Source organism: Nycticebus coucang, chromosome 8, assembly GCF_027406575.1.
Source record: "Nycticebus coucang isolate mNycCou1 chromosome 8, mNycCou1.pri, whole genome shotgun sequence".
NCBI lineage: Eukaryota > Metazoa > Chordata > Mammalia > Primates > Lorisidae > Nycticebus > Nycticebus coucang.
Genome location: NC_069787.1, coordinates 109,415,741 through 109,435,422, shown reverse-complemented (window position 1 = coordinate 109,435,422; position 19,682 = coordinate 109,415,741). Strand labels below are relative to the sequence as shown.

Here is a 19,682-nt window from a genome sequence, read left to right as displayed (position 1 = left end):
GCTTAGGTGATTCTCTTGACTCAGCCTCCCAAGTAGCTGGGACTACAGGCGCCCGCCATAACGCCCGGCTATTTTTTTTTTGGCCGGGGCTGGGTTTGAACCCGCCACCTCTGGCATATGGGACCGGCACCCTACTCACTGAACCACAGGTGCTGCCCCACGCCCGGCTATTTTTTTGTTGCAGTTTGCCCGGGGCTGGGTTTGAACCCGCCACCCTGGGCATATGGGGCTGGCGCCCTACCGCTGAGCCACAGGCGCCGCCCATGCTGTTAAATCTTAATTACAGCTCCCCAAAATGACTATGTGTTTTTACCCAAAATAAAAAGGTAATTCTACAGTAAAAAAAAAAAAAAAATAGGGTGGCACTTGTGGCTCAAGGAGTAGGGCGCTGGTCCCATATGCCAGAGGTGGCAGGTTCAAACCTAGCCCGGGCCAAAAACCAAAAAAAAAAAAAAAATAGAAAAGTGAGGCCGAGTGTGGTGGCTCACACCTGTAATCCTAACCCTCTGGGAGGCTGAGGTAGGAGGATCCCTTGAGCTCAGGAGTTCAAGACCCACCTGAGCAAGAGAGAGATCCCCGAATCTACTAAAAATAGAAAGAAAAAAATAGAAAAATGAGCTGGGTGTTGTTGCAGGTCCCTCTAGTCTCAGCTATTTGGCAGGCTGAGGCAGGAGGATTGCTTGAGCCCAAGAATTTGAGGTTGCTGTGAGCTATGATGACACCAGGGACCCCAAGGTGACAGAGTGACACTGTCTGAGAAGAAAAAAAAAAAAATACACCTTTATTCTTAAACTAGCAAAAGATACTTCAGTCCTGACATATGCACTGTCCATTTGGGAAACAAAATGTCTTGCTCAAAAATGATATATAGGGCGGCGCCTGTGGCTCAGTGAGTAGGGCGCCGGCCCCATATGCCGAGGGTGGCGGGTTCAAACCCAGCCCCGGCCAAACTGCAACAACAACAACAAAAAAAAAAAATAGCCGGGCGTTGTGGCGGGCATCTGTAGTCCCAGCTGCTCAGGAGGCTGAGGCAAGAGAATCGCGTAAGTCCAAGAGTTAGAGGTTGCTGTGAGCCGTGTGATGCCACGGCACTCTACCAAGGGCGGTACAGTGAGACTCTGTCTCTACAAAAAAAAAAAAAAAAAGATATATAGATAAATGAGAAAAGTAATACCAGGAAACTGAAAAATAAAAGTCTTAGGAGAAAGTACAAAAGAACATTTTTAACCTTGTGGTTAACCTTCCCCTCAGGCTCAAACCCAGAAGCCATAAAGAAAAACATGGATGAATGTGATATAATAAAAATAAAAATTCTTGGCCAGCTGAGGTGGTTCATGTCTGGAAACCTAGCACTATGGGAGGCCAAGGTGGGCGGATCACGTGAAGTTGGAAATTTGGCAATAGCCTGAGCAAGCCTGAGCCCCCGTCTTTACCCAAATTAGAAAAAAATTAGCCAGGCTTGGTAGTGCATGCCTGTATTTCCAGTGACTCAGGGAGCTGAGGCAGGAGGTTGCTTGACCCAGGGGTTTGAGGTTGTAGTGAGTGACGGTGACACTACTGCACCCTAGCCTGGGCAACTGAGATAGACTGTCTAAAAAAAAAAGTAAATCATTGAGTTTTCTTTCGGATCTATTGAATCATAATTTCTCCAGGTGATTCTGATGTTCACTTTGTGCGAGCCTAGTCTGGACAATATAAGGAGACCTTGTCTCTACAAAAAATAAGAAAATTAACTGGGCATGGTGGTGTGTGCCTGTAATCCTAGCTACTTGGGAGGTTGAAATGGGAAGATTGTTTGAGCCCAGAAGTTCAAGGCTACAGTGAGCTATGATTGCACCACTGCACTTCAGTGTGGGGAACAAACTGAGACCCTATCTCTAAAAAAAATATCGTAGGCTGTGTGCAGTGGCTCGTGCCTGTAATGCTAGCACTCTGGGAGGCTGAGGTGGGTGGACAACCAGCCTACTAAAAATAGAAAAACTAGGTGGGCATAGTGGCAGGTGCATATAGTCTCAGCGACTTGGGATGCTGAGGCAAGAGGATCGCTTGAGTCCAAGAGGTTGCTTCGAGCTATGATGCCATGGCACTCAACTAAGAGCAATGTGGGGAAATTCTGTCTCAAAAAAATATATTATAAATTCAAATAATTATTACTATTTCAATACACTTTACATAATTTTAGGGTCACTCTCAGGACCTTCGCAATGTAAATGAAGGTAATTCATTACTGAGATAAAAATCTCCTGAACTCCTGGGAAAGTAGTCCATGCCCTTATTTCTGAGTTGTCTCCAAAAACAATGAAGACCTAGTTTTATAATATAAACTTAGTAGATATGAAACTTCCACAGGGATAGGAAGACAAATGGCTTTACTATGAAGTTCCTTAAATATTTTAAGTTACTTTATGATAACTAAATTTTTCGTAATGAAGTTTTGCAATGTTTCTCCTAAATAGAACAAGTATATTAGTGTGGTTTGGCTGTATCGGATCACTTATTATTTTTTTTTTTGTAGAGACAGAGTTTCACTTTATGGCCCTCGGTAGAGTGCCGTGGTGTCACACAGCTCACAGCAACCTCCAACTCCTGGGTTTAGGCGAGTCTCCTGCCTCAGCCTCCCGAATAGCTGGGACTACAGGCACCCGCCACAACACCCGGCTATTTTTTTGTTGCAGTTTGGCCAGGGCTGGGTTTGAACCCGCCACCCTCGGTATATGGGGCCGGTGCCCTGCTCACTGAGCCACAGGTGCCGCCCCCCAGATCACTTATTCTGCTCTGTTCAGTTTCTGAATGTTGGGTTGAAGTTATGTTGTCTATTATTTGAGGATGAAAACCAACAATGTTCCCCTTTTTACCTTGATGCTGTGTCTGATCATATTCAATACATAATCAAGCTATTGAAGAAGGGGAATGGCCTAATAATATTCAGATGTTGAAAAAGTTGCTTTGTGTGTTGTGTAGAACAACTCCAAACAATATCAATATCATCTTATTGAGTGTAGTGTGCCAAGAGGTATTCACTGGAGTCCATTCAGGCATACAAAGGAACTTGTAACATTTTTTATATTTTTATTTCATTTCTTTAAGATTTCTATTTTAGGGCGGCGCCTGTGGCTCAGTCGGTAAGGCACCAGCCCCATATACCGAGGGTGGCGGGTTCAAACCCGGCCCCGGCCAAACTGCAACAAAAAAATAGCCGGGCGTTGTTGCGGGCGCCTGTAGTCCCAGCTACTTGGGAGGCTGAGGCAAGAGAATCGCTTAAGCCCAGGAGTTGGAGGTTGCTGTGAGCTGTGTGAGGCCACGGCACTCTACCGAGGGCCATAAAGTGAAACTCTGTCTCTACAAAAAAAAAAAAAAAAAGATTTCTATTTTAGTGTGTGTGTATATATATGTATATGTGTGTATGTATATATATATATATATTTTTTTTTTTTTTTGCAGTTTTTGGCTGGGCCCGGGTTTGAACCCATCATCTCTGGTATATGGGGCTGGTGCCCTACTCCTTGAGCACAGGTACTGCCCTAGTGTATATTTTATGATATGAATTATACAGTTAAATTCTGTCAAAATACTGTTAAATAGAATTTTTTAAATCCAGTACATTATAATGGAAATTGCACAGCTAGCCAACAAGGGATTTGGGCACCTGGATGAGAACCAACTGGTCTCAACTGGGTTATAGTACCACCTGGTGGTCATTTTCCACCTTAGTTTAATCATCAATGGAGACAAATCTATATAGGACTGGAATTTCTACCACATTGATTAGTGCCTCTTTCTCAGCTTGATCTAGACATTGGAACAGTAGGGCCCACTAACACAGATGTCTAACCTTTTCTTTCCTCTGCCACATATTGGACAAAGAGCCGTCTTGGGCCTCATATTAAACACACAAACCCTAAGAAAGCTCATTAGCAAAAAAAGGGAGTCCTTGCATATTTTTCATGATATCCAACACCACAGATAAGCTAAAAAGGTCCTCAGTATGTGGTCCTCGGGCCACAGGTTGGACACCTCTGCACAGACAACTCCCTGCTTCCTGCCTCACCTTCTCCTCCATACTCCATCTCCCTAAATGATAAAAAGAGGGCTGAACAGAACACAGGAGCCAATTGACAGTGGTATTAAGCCCAAATTTACATATCATGAATTTTTCTTTTTTGAGACAGCGTTTCACTTTGTCACCCTTGGTAGAATGCCATCGCGTCACAGCTCACAGCAACCTCTAATTCTTGGTCTCAAGCAATTCTCTTGCCTCAGCCTCCCAAGTAGCTGGGACCACAGGTGCCCAACCACAACACCCGGCTATTTTTAGAGACAAGGTCTTGCTCTGGCTCAGGCTTTTCTCAACTTGTGAACTCAGGCAATCTACCCGCCTCAGCCTCCTAGAGTGCTAGGACTACAACAGTGAGCCATCATACCTGGCCCACATATCATGAATTTTATGTATATTAGAATATAGTACTAAATATATATTGTTAATAAAATAGGCATATATTTAAGTATCCTTTTTAAAATTTCAACAATGCTATTAAATAATAAAAAAAAGATGGGAGACACCCCAATTCCCAGTATAGAGAATATATTAGAGAGGAAAAAAAGCCTAAAGAAAGACAAGCTAGAAGACTGTTGAAATAATTTTGGCAAAAAAAAAAAAGAAAAAAAGAAATAATTTTGGCAAGAGGTGATAATGGCCTAATATTAGAATATTGGTAATGGGGTTTGGAGGGAAGTGGAAAGGTTGGCTCTTTAGGAGATAGAAATGAGCCCTTATCCTCTAGAGACATAAATTAAATTATTCACAAATAAATTGATATGATGTCTGGAATTTTCTTTTTTTCTGTGGTTTTTGGCTGGGGCTAGGTTTGAACCGGCCGCCTCCGGCATATGGGACCGGCGCCCTACTCCTTGAGCCGCAGGCGCCACAAAATACCATCTCTTTTTTTTTTTTTTTTATAGAGACAGAGTCTCACTGTACCGCCCTCGGGTAGGGTGCCATGATGTCACACGGCTCACAGCAACCTCTAACTCTTGGGCTTAGGTGATTCTCTTGCCTCAGCCTCCCGTGTAGCTGGAACTACAGGCGCCCGCCACAACGCCCAGCTATTTTTTTTTTTTTTTTTTTGTAGAGACAGAGTCTCATTTTATGGCCCTCGGTAGAGTGCCATGGCCTCACCCAGCTCACAGCAACCTCCAACTCCTGGGCCCAAGCGATTCTCTGGCCTCAGCCTCCCAAGTAGCTGGGACTACAGGCGCCTGCCACAACGGCCGGCTATTTTTTGGTTGCAGTTTTGGCCGGGGCCGGGTTTGAACCTGCCACCCTCGGTATATGGGGCCGGCGCCCTACCGACTGAGCCACAGGCGCCGCCAGCCCAGCTATTTTTTTTGTTGCAGTTTGGCGGGGGCTGCGTTTGAACAGGCCACCCTCGGCATATGGGGCCGGCGCCCTACTCTTTTTTTTTTTTTTTTGCAGTCTTTGGCCAGGGCCGGGTTTGAACCCGCTGCCTCTGGTATATAAGGCTGGTGCCCTACTCCTTTGAGCCACAGGCGCCACCCTGGAATTTTCTTTAAAGTTATCCAATGGAGATGGGGAAATAAGTGTGGCTACCATATACTGATAATTATTGGTTGAGTGATGGGCATAAAGGAGTTCCTTATTCTGTTTTATCTACTTTTGTATATATTTGAAACTTCTCAGAATCAAAAGTGAAGCAAAAAACAAAGAAACAAAGAAACAAAAATGCCTGGTAAATAATCAAGGGAAAAGAATCAGTGGGGAGGTAGATATATGAAACATAAAGCTTGAAAAGAGATCAGGGAAGTGATGAATGTAAGAGTGATCAGCAGATGGAAAGTGAAGGAATACTAAAGAGAAAGGAAACTTTATAATCCTACTCACTGAGCCACAGGCGCCACCCGGAAACTTTATAATCCTAAGGAATATGGACAGTTAAGGAAATGGCAAAGGAAGTATTGCTAACAAAAGACAGAGTCATGTAGACCAAAGAAAGTATTCCAAGAAGGAGGCAGTGGCCTATGTTGTCAAATGCTGCTAAGAAGTCAACAAAGGAAAGAACTCAGCAACATCCTTTGGATTTAGTCATATTAAAATCATTAGCTTACTTGGGAGGCTGAGGCAGGAGAATCGCCTAAGCCCAGGAGTTGGAGGTTGCTGTGAGCTGTGTGAGGCCACGGCACTCTGCCGACGGCAATAAAGTGAAACTCTGTCTCTAAAAAAAAAAAAAAAATGTAAAATCATTAGCCATTCTGGTAAGAGACATTTAAGGGTATGGGATGGGGACAAACAGGACAGAAATAGTATACAAAGGTTAAGGACTCAAGGAAATAGGATCAACCTGTCTGAGAAATTATTTCAAAAAGTTTCATGGAGGAGAAAAATATGTGGGTAATTTGAGAGAGGTACTGATATATTGCTAAAGATGTCTGATTTCTCAAAATGAACCTTTTATTCTGTCCTAAACTCTCCTGGCAAATTCAAGTGTAGCTTTGACCATCACTCATTACACAAATTTCCGATTACTTTAAATGTTCCCTAATGCCAGCCAGACTGGAATGCATCCCTCCATCAGTTTGCTTTTTGTTTATAGTTAGAGAATATTCCTCTTCTCCAACTTTTGTCTCTTCACATCCTGCTCATCCATCACAGATATAGTGACATTTTCTCATTGGCCCCTTCCTGATCCACCTTCTCTTTCTGCTGCAGTAAATGATCTCTTCTTCTATTATTATTTTTTTTATTATTTTATTTTAGTTTTTTGAGACAGAGTCTCAGTCTGTTGCCCTAGGCAGAGTGTCATTATGTCAGCCTAGTTCACCACAACCTCAATCTCCTGGGCTCAAGTTGTCATCTTGCCTTAGCCTCCTGAGTAGCTAGGACTACAGGTGTCTGCTACAGTGCACAGCTAGTTTTTCTATTTTTAGTAGAGATGGGGGTCTCCCTTTGCCCAGGCTGTTCTCAAACTCCTGAGCTGAAGTGATCCTCGTGCCTTGGCTTCCCAGAGTGCTAGGATTACAGGTGAGCCATTGCACCCAGCCTTCTTCCTCTATTTTCAAAATGCATGCTATTTATATCTTTTTCATAGAATTCATCAGATTTTGCTTTCTTTTTAATTTTCTGGGTTCTGATCATATCGTTATTATATCCACAAATTATACATTACTTGAAACTGACTTTCTCTTCCTCATCTTTATGTCTGTATGGAAATACTAACACAGTATCTTGGACAAAAATTATTTTGAGGGCGGCGCCTGTGGCTCAGTGAGTAGGGTGCCGGCCCCATATGCCGAGGGTGGCGGGTTCGGACTCAGCCCCGGCCAAACTGCAACAGAAAAATAGCCGGGCGTTGTGGCGAGCGCCTGTAGTCCCAGCTGCTCGGGAGGCTGAGGCAAGAGAATCGCATAAGCCCAAGAGTTAGAGGTTGCTGTGAGCCGTGTGACGCCATGGCACTCTACCCGAGGGCGGTACAGTAAGACTCTGTCTCTATAAAAAAAATATATATATATTATTTTGAGTTAAACTGGATTTCCAAGGCTCTGTTGTTTGTAGATTTATACTGCTTTTTAGAATTACGATCTTACTCAGCTGTTCCCTTCCAGATAGCATTGTTATTTTTATAATCTTTCTTCATATTATCTAAAGATAATAGGTAACATTTGTTACTTTTAGTTGATAAACTCTTTTTCAGATGTATTATCTCATTTAAACTTTAAAACGTATATTTTATTTTTTATGCATTTTGGAATATCCTAACCATACAGATACAAATAGTAGTATACCATTCATCTAAATGTATCAAACATTAAATTTGTCATGATTACTTCACATACTACTCATCATTTCATTCCTTTCTCTCTTTCCAGAGGTATGACTATCCCAGAGTTGATATATATCCTTTCTGATCATGTTTTATACTTTTATCATATATGTATGTATAACTCACATAAAGCATTATTTTGTGACTTTAGCATTGTGCATAAACAATGACACTACTATGTATACCTTTGAAATTTGCTTTTTCACTCAATATAGTTTTGAAATTCACCATTGTTTGGCACATGTAGCATAACTCATTTATTTTAACTATGAAATTGTGAACTAAAATAAAATCTTAAGATTAATCCCCAGTCCAGCTGACTGACTGGACCCCATCTTGACCCATGGGATCTTCTAAAACAGAGTTGCTAGCCATTTGAAAGGAGATCAGACATGCATCCTGTCCCCTTGGCTTCTTACAGATGTCCTTTGTGACTCATTAATAAGTCTAAAGCTATGCAAGACCTACCTGCAGATCCTCAATATGCACAATAAACCACTTGAGTCTGTACATATGTCTTGTAGTTTGTCTCTGATTAACAGATCCTTATCTTAACTCAGCATTCCTTTTCACTGTCTCCTAGTCTATTAGAGCTTAACTCTTTCAGCCAATTGTCAACTAAAGAATCTTTAAACCCACCTATAACTTGTGGGCCCCAGCTTTGAGATGCTCCACCTTTTCAGGCCAAACCAATGTATGCCTTTCATGCATTGATATATGGCTTTGCCTGTAATTCTTATCTCCCTGAAATATATAAAACCAAATTGAATCCAATTGCTCAAGTTTTTTTGGGCCTGGTTCCAAGTCATGGTCCTCAAATTGGGCTCAGAACAAACCTCTTTACAACATTTTACAGAGTATGATTTCTTTTCTGTTGACAAAATGCTATTCTACTTTTTTGATTCTATTACTTTTCTTTTTTTTTTTAAATTTAATTTAATTTAATTTTTTTTTTTTTGGTTTTTGGCCGAGGGCTGGGTTTGAACCGGCGCCCTACCCCTTTGAGCCACAGATGCCGCCCTGATTCTATTACTTTTCATTTAATCTTTGCTGGAATCTTGTGAGGTAGCTATTAATAAATCCCATTTTATAGATGAAAAAGCAGGGAGGTTAAGTAACTTTACTGAGACCACATAGTTAATAGCAGATGGAATGAGAACTTGTGTAGGGCCCATGTTCTTTCTATTACACCATTCAAGTATTCAACAGATAGTTACTGAACACCAACTATGTGCTAAGCACTGTTTTAGTTCTTAAGTATCTGAGTATCTTAAGCAGTGAACAAAACAGTTAAGACTTTGTTCTCAAGGAGCTTATATTCTAATTGGAGACAGTTGATAAAATAATATGTAATATATCATTTTGTTCTAAGTCCCATGAAGAAAACTAGAGCAGGATGAGGGGAAAGAAAAAGTTTGAGTAAAAAAAAAAAGAAAAAGTTTGAGTGCATGTGTGCTAGTTTATATGAGGCTCTCTGGCATTATTTGGGCAAATGCATGAAGAAAGGGGCCAATGAGGTTTTCAAAGTCAAAGCAAAGGGTACAGAAAATGCAAGTCCCTGAGACAAGAGCATAGGGCTATCTTCCATCATTTCAGGGTGGATTGAATACTGTATTAATAATTATCCTCATATGCCAAAGAAAAATGTTAAGCATACTGCATGGCTTTGCCTGATTAAATACATAATTTCGACATGTCAAGTCTCTTATGTTGGCCATCTTTCTAATAAATTGAGTTGACCTAGAAAATATCTGTATCTGAAATCTAATGATTTACTTTAAAAATTAAATCACAGGTTGTAGATGCACCCAATGGTGACATTTTCATGCATAGTACTGCTACTGATTTGATAAGACATATAAATTCAATCCAATCTCATTTTGAAATACATTTTTTTTTTTTTGAGACAGAGTCTCACTTTGTCACCCTTGGTAGAGTGCCCTCTCATCATAGCTTACAGCAACCTCAAACCCCTGGGCTCCAGCCATTCTCTTGCCTCAGCCTCCCAGTAGCTGGGACTACAGGCGCCCGCCACAACGCCCGGCTATTGTTTGTTTGTTTAGAGACGGGGGTCTCATCCTTGCTCAAGTTGGTGAGCTCAGGCAATCCACCTGCTTCAGCCTCCCAAGAGTGCTAGGATTAAAGGTGTGAGCCACCCCCCTCAGTTTGAAATAGGCTTGGTAGGAGCTTCAAGGAAACCTAAAAGTGACTTTAAGTTCAAAAAAATTTATTGACATGGAAAGAATAGGGAAAAACCCACCTTTTGCCATGTAGGAAGGTCAATTAAGTTCCCGAACTGATCCTAGAAAAAGTGCTACTTACTTCATTGCTGAATATCAATGGTCATCTTCGATGTACTCCCCTTGGGAAGCTGTGCACTGATGCCAGCGCCTAGTCCATCCATCGAGGCAATTTTGTAAGGGTCAGAGATGACAATTCGCGAATTCGTCCTAGAAGCGTGGACGAGGCGCTGGCGCGGATGCACAGCTTCCTAAGAGGAGTACTTCGAAGGTGCCCTGTAGTAGCACTTTTTTCTAGAATCGATTCGCGAACTTAATTGTCAGCGTTCAGAAAGATTGACAAAAATGGTAGGAAAATGGAGAACAATTAACATACGAAGGCATTACTTCTGGGAAAACCTAGATTCTGCTCTTGGCCTTTACTCTCACATTAACGAAGTGAGTCTGTGCTCGTGGTCGTCAAGCCCCTTTCTTCCCCAGAGCCGGGGGTCTCGCTCTGCTGAGCCCTCATCCCCGAAGCCAACTCCAGGCTTGGGCTAGCAGAACCCAGCCTCTCTAAATCAAAACTGCCCGTAGACGGCGCTCGCGCGGCGTGGAGAGTAAAGGCCGACTCACGCCGCCTGCTGACCCCGCCCCCTTACGGCCTCTCGGCTTCCCCCGGGTCCTACCTAGAAAAGGGCTCGGCGGACGGGGGACCAGCCCTGCTTCCGGGAGGAGTTTTGGTCCCGGCGAGGACCCGTCCAAGCCCGCGCCTTTCCACCAGAGGCGGCTGTGGAGAAGCGGACGGCCGCCGTTGGTGTGGTTGAAAAGGTCTCATCATGGGCGAGCATGGCCTGGAGCTGGCTTCCATGATCCCCGCCCTGCGGGAGCTGGGCAGGTAGGACGAGGCCCAGCCCCTTGTGCCCCGTGTCCTCCCCCGTCCTCCCCGGTGGCGTTTCCCGCGCTCTGCCTTCCCCTGTGGCGCCCTGGCTCGGACCCCCCGGGCCTGGCCGCAGCGGTGAGGAGATGCCTGGTGGCCGAGGTGGGCGTTTCTCCCCCAGAGGGGCTGCTGGTAGGACGCCGGAGCACGGTCGCACCCTGCGGGAAGCGGGTCCGAGCAGAGACAAGTGCTGCTGCCCCCCGTATTTAGTGGCGGGTCCTTGCTGATCACTTTGTGGTCACTTCTCGAAAAACTGTTTCTTTAGATGAAGGACTTGACCCATCAGCTTCCTCAGTTTCTGCTTTTTATGATCACTTGTGGAGGTGTTTTTGCCTTACGGTTAGTCCCAAAACTCCCTTTGGAGAAAAAAAAAAAAAAAGATCACTTCCACTGATTTTTCTGCAAGTGAGGCCAGTTGCTGGAAAAAATGACTTCCTTCCTCAAGGTGAAATCTTAGACCATTCTGAAGATGTGACTCCCTTGGTATTTTTTTTTTTTTTTTTCAGAGACAGAGTCTCCCTCCGTCGCCCTGGGTTCAGTGCTGTGGCGTCACAGCTCGCAGCAACCTCAAATTCTTGGGCTCAAGCAATTCTTTTGTCTCAGCCTCCCAAGTACCTGGGACTACAGGCGCCGCCGCGCCCCCCCCCCCCCAACGCCCGGCTATTCTTTCTTTCTTTTTTTTTTAGAGACGGGGGTGGGGGTGGGGGGATGCGGGGGTGGTCTCACTATTGCTCAGGCTGGTCTCGAACCCGAGAGCTCAGGCAGTCCACCAGCCTCAGCCTCTCAGAGTGCTGGGATTACAGGCGTGAGCCAGCGTGCCTGGCCACCCCCTTGGTATTGATTGTCCAGTCCCGGATCCGTTAGTCAGAAATCCTAGAGATCGGCCACAGGATTCACACAATCTAATCACACAGGGTTGCCAAAATTTGAAGATAATTTACTACTTCATTTGCAGATGCCTGCTTTCTGTAAACCCCTTGTAAACTAGCATCTTGGCCAAAGAGAGAAGGAGTGTTTATTGGTGACTGCCACTCCCCTTCAACACAGCAGGCTTCAGACTACATGGCAGGGTTTTTTTTTTGCTTTCTTGCTTGCTTGTTTTAATTGTAACACACTGCGAGTAAGAAATAACAGCTTCTGGGCGGCACCTGTGGCTCAGTGAGTAGGGCGCCGGCCCCATATGCCGAGGGTGGCGGGTTCAAACCCAGCCCCAGCCAAACTGCAACAAAAAAATAGCCGGGTGTTGTGGCGGGCGCCTGTAGTCCCAGCTGCTTGGGAGGCTGAGGCAAGAGAATCGCGTAAACCCAAGAGTTAGAGGTTGCTGTGAGCCGTGTGACCTCATGGCAGTACAGTGAGACTCTGTCTCTACAAAAAAAAAATAATAATAACATCTTCTACTACCTCAGTTGAATTATCAGTTGGAATAATTGCTCTTCACTTTCTTAAACTCTTTGAAACTTGCCACACAAAGTGAAAACTGACAGTAAACTCATGGGATATCTACTTTTCTTTTTGCAGTGCACTTGTGTTCATTTACACTTGTTGGCTATACAAAGAAGTCTGATTTTTCTCAATACATAAATAAGGATAAATGAAGTTACTAGTCTTGTCCCAACTGCTTCACTCTACTTTTTTGTGTAAATTTTTTCCACATTGTATCAGTGCAGCAAATATACTTTGTATTAACATTTTGTCAAATAATTTGTACCTTTTCAAAAGAAGATGAATCAAAGTGATCATTTTTAGGAAGTTGATATACATATTTCGTCTTTCAGGCTCACTGTGAAACTCAGCGTATTTTTTCCATCCCACTTTAATGTAGAATTAGCTGTTTAAGACTGCTCTTCCCTTTTCTCTCTTTCTTCATGAGGCTTGTTAATAAAAATGACCATTTCTTGGATTTATATATAGTCTGTTTCATCAACAGAACTTATGTTATCGTTCTGTTATCTCATTTATTTGTAGCCATTTCAGAAGACAGCATAGAAAACTGACGAGGCTGGAGTAAGGTGGCTCCTGCCTATAATCCTTGCCCTCTGGGAGGCAGAGGGCTAGGTGTGAGGATTGCTTGAGTTTAGGAGTTCAGAGACCAGCCTGAGCAAGAGCAAGACCTCTACTAAAAATAGAAAAAGTAGCCTCAAGTGGACATTGTGCCAGGTTCCTATAGTCTCAGCTACTCAGGAGGCTGAGGCAAGAGGATCCCTTCAGCCTAAGAGTTTGAGGTTGTCTTGAGCTAGGCTGATGCTACGGTACTCCAGCCTAAGCAACAGAGTGAGACTCTGTCTCAACAACAACAAAAATTGCACTTAAAAGGAATGTCTACTGTGTACCAGGAGCATTTCTTTTTTTTCTTTTTCTTTTCTTTTTTTTTTTTTTTTTTAGACAGAGCCTCAAGCTGTCACCCTGGGTAGAGTGCTATGGCATCACAGCTCACAGCAACTTCCAATTCCTGGGCTCCACCTCCCAAGTAGCTGGGATTACAAGCGTCTGCCACAAAGCTCGGCTATTTTTTGGTTGCAGCCATCATTGTTTGGTGGGCCTGGGCTGGATTCAAACCCGCCAGCTCAGGTGTATGTGGCTGGTGCCTTAGCTACTTGAGCCATAGGTGCCGAGCCGTTTTTTTTTTTTTTTGCAGTTTTTGGCTGGGGCTGTGTTTGAACCCGCCACCTCCGGCATATGGGGCCGGAGCCCTACCCCTCTGAGCCACAGGTGCCGCCCAGGAGCATTTCTTTTATGGTATTATTAGCTGCAAATGCCATGGATCCTGTACATAATCAGGATTGGGCTTTGTGCTTGAATAATCGAAACAATCTTCTCTTTTTTTCTTTTAGCACTACTTGAGATAATGAGCGGAAAATATATCTACATTTCACAGTGTTATACAGACATTATAAATTGTGACGTGCATGAAATATATGATTTTATTTATAAATAACCATTGTATTCACCACATCCTAAGCTATTTTTTCAGGAGTGATGGACTTTGCTAATCATTACACATAACCTTTTACTGTAATTTTGTATCCTCTGCTATCTGGTGTTCTCTGTTCTACTTTTTACTTCTATGAGATCAACTTTTTTTAGCTTCCACAAATGAATGAGAGAATACAATATTGAACTTTCTATTCCTGGCTTATTTCATATAATGTAATGTCTACTAGTTCTATCCATGTTGCTATGAATGATAGGATTTGTTCTTTTTTGTGGCTGAATAGTATTCCACTGTGTATATATACCACATTTCAGAAAATTTTATTTATTATTTTTTTATTTTTTGCGACAGAGTCTTACTTTGTCACCCTTGGTAGAGTGCCATGGCATCTTAGCTCACAGCAACCTCAAACTCGGGGGCTCAATCGGTCTTCTTGCCTCAGACTCCCAAGTAGCTGAGATTACCAGCACCCACCACAATGCCTGGGTAGTTTTTAGAGATGAGGTCTCACTGTAGCTCAGACTAGGCTTGAACTCATGAACTTGGTCAATCCACCTGCCTTAGCTTCCCAGAGTGCTAAGATTACAGGCATGAGCCCCCACCCCCCCTTTTTTTTTTGAGACAGAGTCTCACTTTGTTACCCTCAGTAGAATGCTATGGTGTCACAGCTCACAGCAACCTCCAACTCTTGGCTTAAGCAATTCTCTTGCCTCAGCCTCCCAAGTAGCTGAGACTGCAGGTGCCCGCCACAGTGCCCAGCTATTTTTTGGTTGTAGTTGTCATTGTTGTTTGGCAGACCCGGGCTGGATTCCAACCCGCCCAGTCTGGTGTACATGGCTGGCACCCTAGCTGCTGAGCTACAGGCGCCGAGCCTATATCACATTTTCTTTATCCATTCATCTTTGTTGGACACCTAGGCTGATTCTGTACCTTGGCTATTGTGAATAGTTCTGCAATAAACATTGTTGTGCAGATGTCTCTCTCTTTTTTTTGTAGAGACAGAGTTTCACTTGACCACCCTCAGTAGAGTGCCATGATGTCACAGGACTACAGGCGCCCGCCACAATGCCTGGCTATTTTTTGGTTGCAGTTCAGCTGGGGCTGGGTTTGAACCCGCCACCCTTGGTATATGGGGCTGGCGCCCTACTCATTGAGCCACAGGCGCCATCCCACATGTATCTTCAATGTAATGATTTCCTTTCTTTTGCAAAATTCCCAGTGGATTGCTGGATTGCTGAATCTTATGGTAGTTCTGTTTGTAGGGTTTTGAGGAACCTCCATACCGTTCTCCATAGTGGTTATACTAGTTTACATTTCTACCAACAGTGTGTAAAAAGCATTTAGTTTTTGTCTTTTTCTTAATAGCCATACTAACTGGACTGAGATAATACCTCATTGTGTGGTTTTACATTTACCTGATAATTAGTGATGTTGAGCACTTTGTCATGAACTGTTGCCCATTTGTATTTCTTCTTTTAAAAAATGTCTGTTCAAATTGTTTGCCCTTTTTTTAAGACTGCCCTGTCATTACCCACTGTGACCTATTACTCCTGTATTTATCCTTTTTTTTTTAAGAGACAGAGTCTCACTTTGTCACTCTCGGTACAGTGCTGTGGTGCCATAGCTCACAGCAACCTTCAGCTCTTGGGCTTAGGTGATTCTGTTGCCTCAGCCTCCAGAGTAGCTGGGACTACAGGCACCTGCCATGATGCCCGGCTATTTTCTTGTTGTAGTTTGGCTGGGGCCGGGTTTGAACCCACCACCCTTGGTATATGGGGCTGGCGCCCTACTTTCTGAGCCACAGGTGCCACCCTATTTATCCATTTTTTAATTGGATTTTTTTTTGTTTTTTTTTTTTAGTTTAAATGCATTTTATTTTTAAACAACCTACATGACATGTTTTTCCTTAAAAACAATGCCTCCACTCCAAATAAATCACAGTCAAAATAAATGAAGAGCTCAAGATGACATCAGTCCTGTTTGTCTTAAGTCCTTGTGTTGTGTGGATGACAAGCAACAGCCAGTTATGATGACAGGTGATAGATCCAAAGTAATCACCAAATTTGTTAACATTTGTCCATTTCTAAACCATCCTTAAAGAAAATCATATATGGGGTCACACCATCCTCACGGTAATCCAGGAGAGCAACCATGCCATCTGGATTCATGTTTTCACCAATAAAGAACTGGTAGTTTTTGAAATTAGCCAGGATGTGCTTGATTTGTTCTGCAGCCCCTGTCATAAAAGGTTTTACTCTTTCTGGTCTCTGTTCTTCAAGTTTGCCTTTGACTTCATGTAATCTTTGATGTACTTCTTGTAGGCTTCTTTTGTGAAGCTGGTTTCCTGCAAGTGATGGTTCATGACAATATCAACACCAGTGATAACTCAGGTCCTTCAGCGGAAGCATTTCCACCAATGAGCGAGTCATCAATGTTACCCTCTGTCCTACTGACCATCTTCCCCTCCACCTCCAAGCATAGGCCGTCCGCGATCTCTCGGGTCGGAGAACATCTCATCATGGCTGATGAGGTCCCGGTGGATAATCATGATGGCGGCTGAAGGGAGACAGCAGCGGCGCTAGCTTTGCAGGAGCTCGGAGCTCGGAGCGGCGCTGGGGGAGGGGAGCGGGCGGAAAAAGCTAATTGGATTGTTTTTATTTTTTTTTTTTTTTTGTAGAGACAGAGTCTCACTGTACCGCCCTCGGGTAGAGTGCCGTGGCGTCACACGGCTCACAGCAACCTCTAACTCTTGGGCTTACGCGATTCTCTTGCCTCAGCCTCCCGAGCAGCTGGGACTACAGGCGCCCGCCACAACGCCCGGCTATTTTTTTGTTGCAGTTTGGCCGGGGCTGGGCTTGAACCCGCCACCCTCGGCATATGGGGCCGGCGCCCTACTCACTGAGCCACAGGCGCCGCCCAAGATTGTTTTTAACAGATATTTTTACATTCATCTTCATACCAGAATTATTTACAATACCCAAAAGGTGGGAGCAACTCAAATGTACAAAAACAGATGAATGGATAAATAAAATGTGATATGTGGGCGGCGCCTGTGGCTCAGTGAGTAGGGCGCTGGCCCCATATGCTGAGGGTGGCGGGTTCAAACCCAGCCCCAGCCAAACTGCAACAACAACAAAAAAAATAGCCGGGCGTTGTGGCGGGCGCCTGTAGTCCCAGCTGCTCGGGAGGCTGAGGCAAGAGAATCGGGTAAGCCCAAGAGTTAGAGGTTGCTGTGAGCCGTGTGACACCACGGCATTCTACCCAAGGGCAATACAGTGAGACTCTGTCTCTACAAAAAAAAAAAAAAAAAATGTGATGTGTACATACAATAGAATATTAATCAGCCTTAAAGAGGAAGGAGATTTTGACCTATTCTACCACATGGATGAACCTTGAAGACATCGTGCTAAATGAAATAGGTCAGTCACAAAAGAATAAATATTGTAGGATTCCATTTATATGAGATACTTAATCAAGTTCATAGAGACAGAAAGAATAGTGATTGCTAGGGTTGGGAGGGGGAAATGATAAATTATTATTATTATTTTTTGAGACAGAGTCTCACTTTGTTACCCTTGGTAGAGTGCTGTGACATCACAGCTCACAGCAACCTCTGACTCCTGGGCTTAGGCGATTCTCTTGCCTCAGTCTCCTGAGTAGCTGGGACTACAGGCACCCGCCACAATGCTTGGCTATTTTTTGTTGCAGTTTGGCTGGGGCTGGGTTTGAACCCTCCACCCTCAGTATATGGGGGTTGGCACTTAACCCACTGAGCCACAGGCACCACCTGGAAATGATAAATTATTGGTGAGTGGGTATAGAATTACAGTTTGGGAAGATGAGAATGTTCCAGAGAGGGATGGTGGTAATGGCTTCAGAACAATGTGATTGTGCTTAATACCACAAAACTGCACTTAAATATGGTAAAATGCTAACTTTTATGTTAGCTATATTTTACCAAAACAAAAAAGACCAGGAGAATATTTTTAAAAACTGATTTTATTTGATTGTGTTAACTGCTTCTTCCTTTAAATTCTGACCTCTTTGGTTTTGGAATAATAAAGCTCTCATGGCTTTTCTATTTCTCTGGCCTCTTTCCCTTTCACCTCCTGTAACTTAGGTTTCTTTGTTTGACTCTGTTCTTACTTTACAATTGTATTCCATTCCCAGGCTTCCACTACTACTAGCTGTTAAGACCTTGGACAAGTTATATGATCTCTATATGAGTGTCAGTCTCGTCAAATACAAATTAGGATTTAATATCCCTATACTCTATCTTGTTGCCTGTGTGTATTAAATGAAATAATGCTAGGCAAGGTTGCCCACATCCTAAAGTAATCCTGGCATTTTAGCATGCTGAGGCAGGAAGATCGCTTGAGGTCAGTTGTTTGAGACCAGCCTCAGCAATATAGCAAAACCCTGTCTCTTAAAAAGAAAAAAATTAGCCAGACATGAAGTCTAAGGCAGGAAGATCTCTTGAGCCTAGTAGTTTGAGGTTGCAATGAGCTATGATGATGCTACTACACTCTAACCTGTACAACAGAGCAAGACTCTGTCTAAAAAAAAAAAAAAAGAACAAAAGAAATAACAGACAATGTGGTTAGCCTTGTTTGATAGGTGTTTTATAGTGATAATCTTAAATCTAGGCTAGATATTTCTTAAGGTCCAGAAGTAATTATAGCTATTTTTTGGGCATCCCCCTTAATTGTTTCCTTGAGACCTAAACTCAATGTGTGTGTGTGTGTGTGTGTATATATATATATATATATATATTTTTTTTTTTTTTTTTTGAGTCGCGCTATATCACCCTAACAGTAGAGTGCACTGTGTCACAGTTCACAGCAGCCTCCAACTCTTGGGCTTAAGCAATTCTCTTACCTAATCCTATCAAGTAGCTGGGACTACAGGTGTGGGCGACACAAGCCCAGCTATTTTTTGTTGCAGTTGTCTTTGTTTTAGCAGGCCTGGGCCAGGTTTTTTTTTTTTTTAATAGAGACATTTATTTATTTATTTATTTTTGGCCGGGGCTGGGTTTGAACCCACCACCTCCGGCATATGGGACCTGCGCCCTACTCCTTGAGCCACAGGCGCCGCCCCTTGGGCCAGGTTTGAACCCACCAGCTTTGGTGTATGTTGCTAGCACCATAACCACTGTGCTACAAGTGCTGAGCCTAAACTCAATATTTCTTTTTTTTTTTTTTGTAGAGACAGAGTCTTACTTTATGGCTCTCGGTAGAGTGCCATGGCTTCACACAGCTCACAGCAACCTCCAACTCCTGGGCTCAAGCCATTCTCCTGCCTCAGCCTCCCGAGTAGCTGGGACTACAGGCGCCGGCCACAATGCCCAGCTATTTTTTGGTTGCAGTTCAGCAGGGGCCGGGTTTGAACCTGCCACCCTCGGTATATGGGGCCGGCGCCCCTAAAATCAATATTTCTAAAACTCAATATTTTACAAAGGGGTGGCCAATATAGAGAATATTCTGTAAATATTTTATAATGAATATTTTGTAAATAAAGATACATTTAGCTACAATTTCCTATTTTCCCTATGTATGGTGACTTTAGTGAGACTTTTGGGACTATATTGATTTCCCATGTTTTCATCACCCAACAAGATGAATTCATGACCCTCTTCCTCTCAACACAGATTACTATGAGTCGCACTATTTGGACACTTTCATCCATAATTTAGACACTATTTCATCCATAATCAGTATTTATCTCTAAAGGATAAAGACTTTTTTTTTTTTTTGTAG

General features: G+C 43.3%; 1 protein-coding gene and 1 pseudogene across 4 annotated transcripts in view; one reads left to right on the top strand and one right to left on the bottom strand.

Annotated features, from left to right (window-relative positions):
• Positions 1-10,821: 10,821 nt before the first annotated feature.
• ATR (ATR serine/threonine kinase) overlaps positions 10,822-19,682 on the top strand; it is a 158,750-nt gene continuing 149,889 nt past the window's right edge. The window contains exon 1 of one of the 3 annotated variants that reach the window (XM_053598573.1): positions 10,822-10,952. In XM_053598573.1, the coding sequence (XP_053454548.1) occupies positions 10,894-10,952 (59 nt within the window). In that variant the 5' untranslated portion in view covers positions 10,822-10,893. Of the gene's footprint in view, positions 10,953-17,283; positions 17,346-19,682 lie in introns of those variants that run through there. The other 2 variants (XM_053598574.1, XM_053598575.1) reach the window with 2 other exon arrangements.
• Positions 15,767-16,492, bottom strand: LOC128591199 (translationally-controlled tumor protein-like; annotated as a pseudogene). The gene has a single exon (XR_008381544.1). The product of XR_008381544.1 is annotated as a translationally-controlled tumor protein-like (transcript).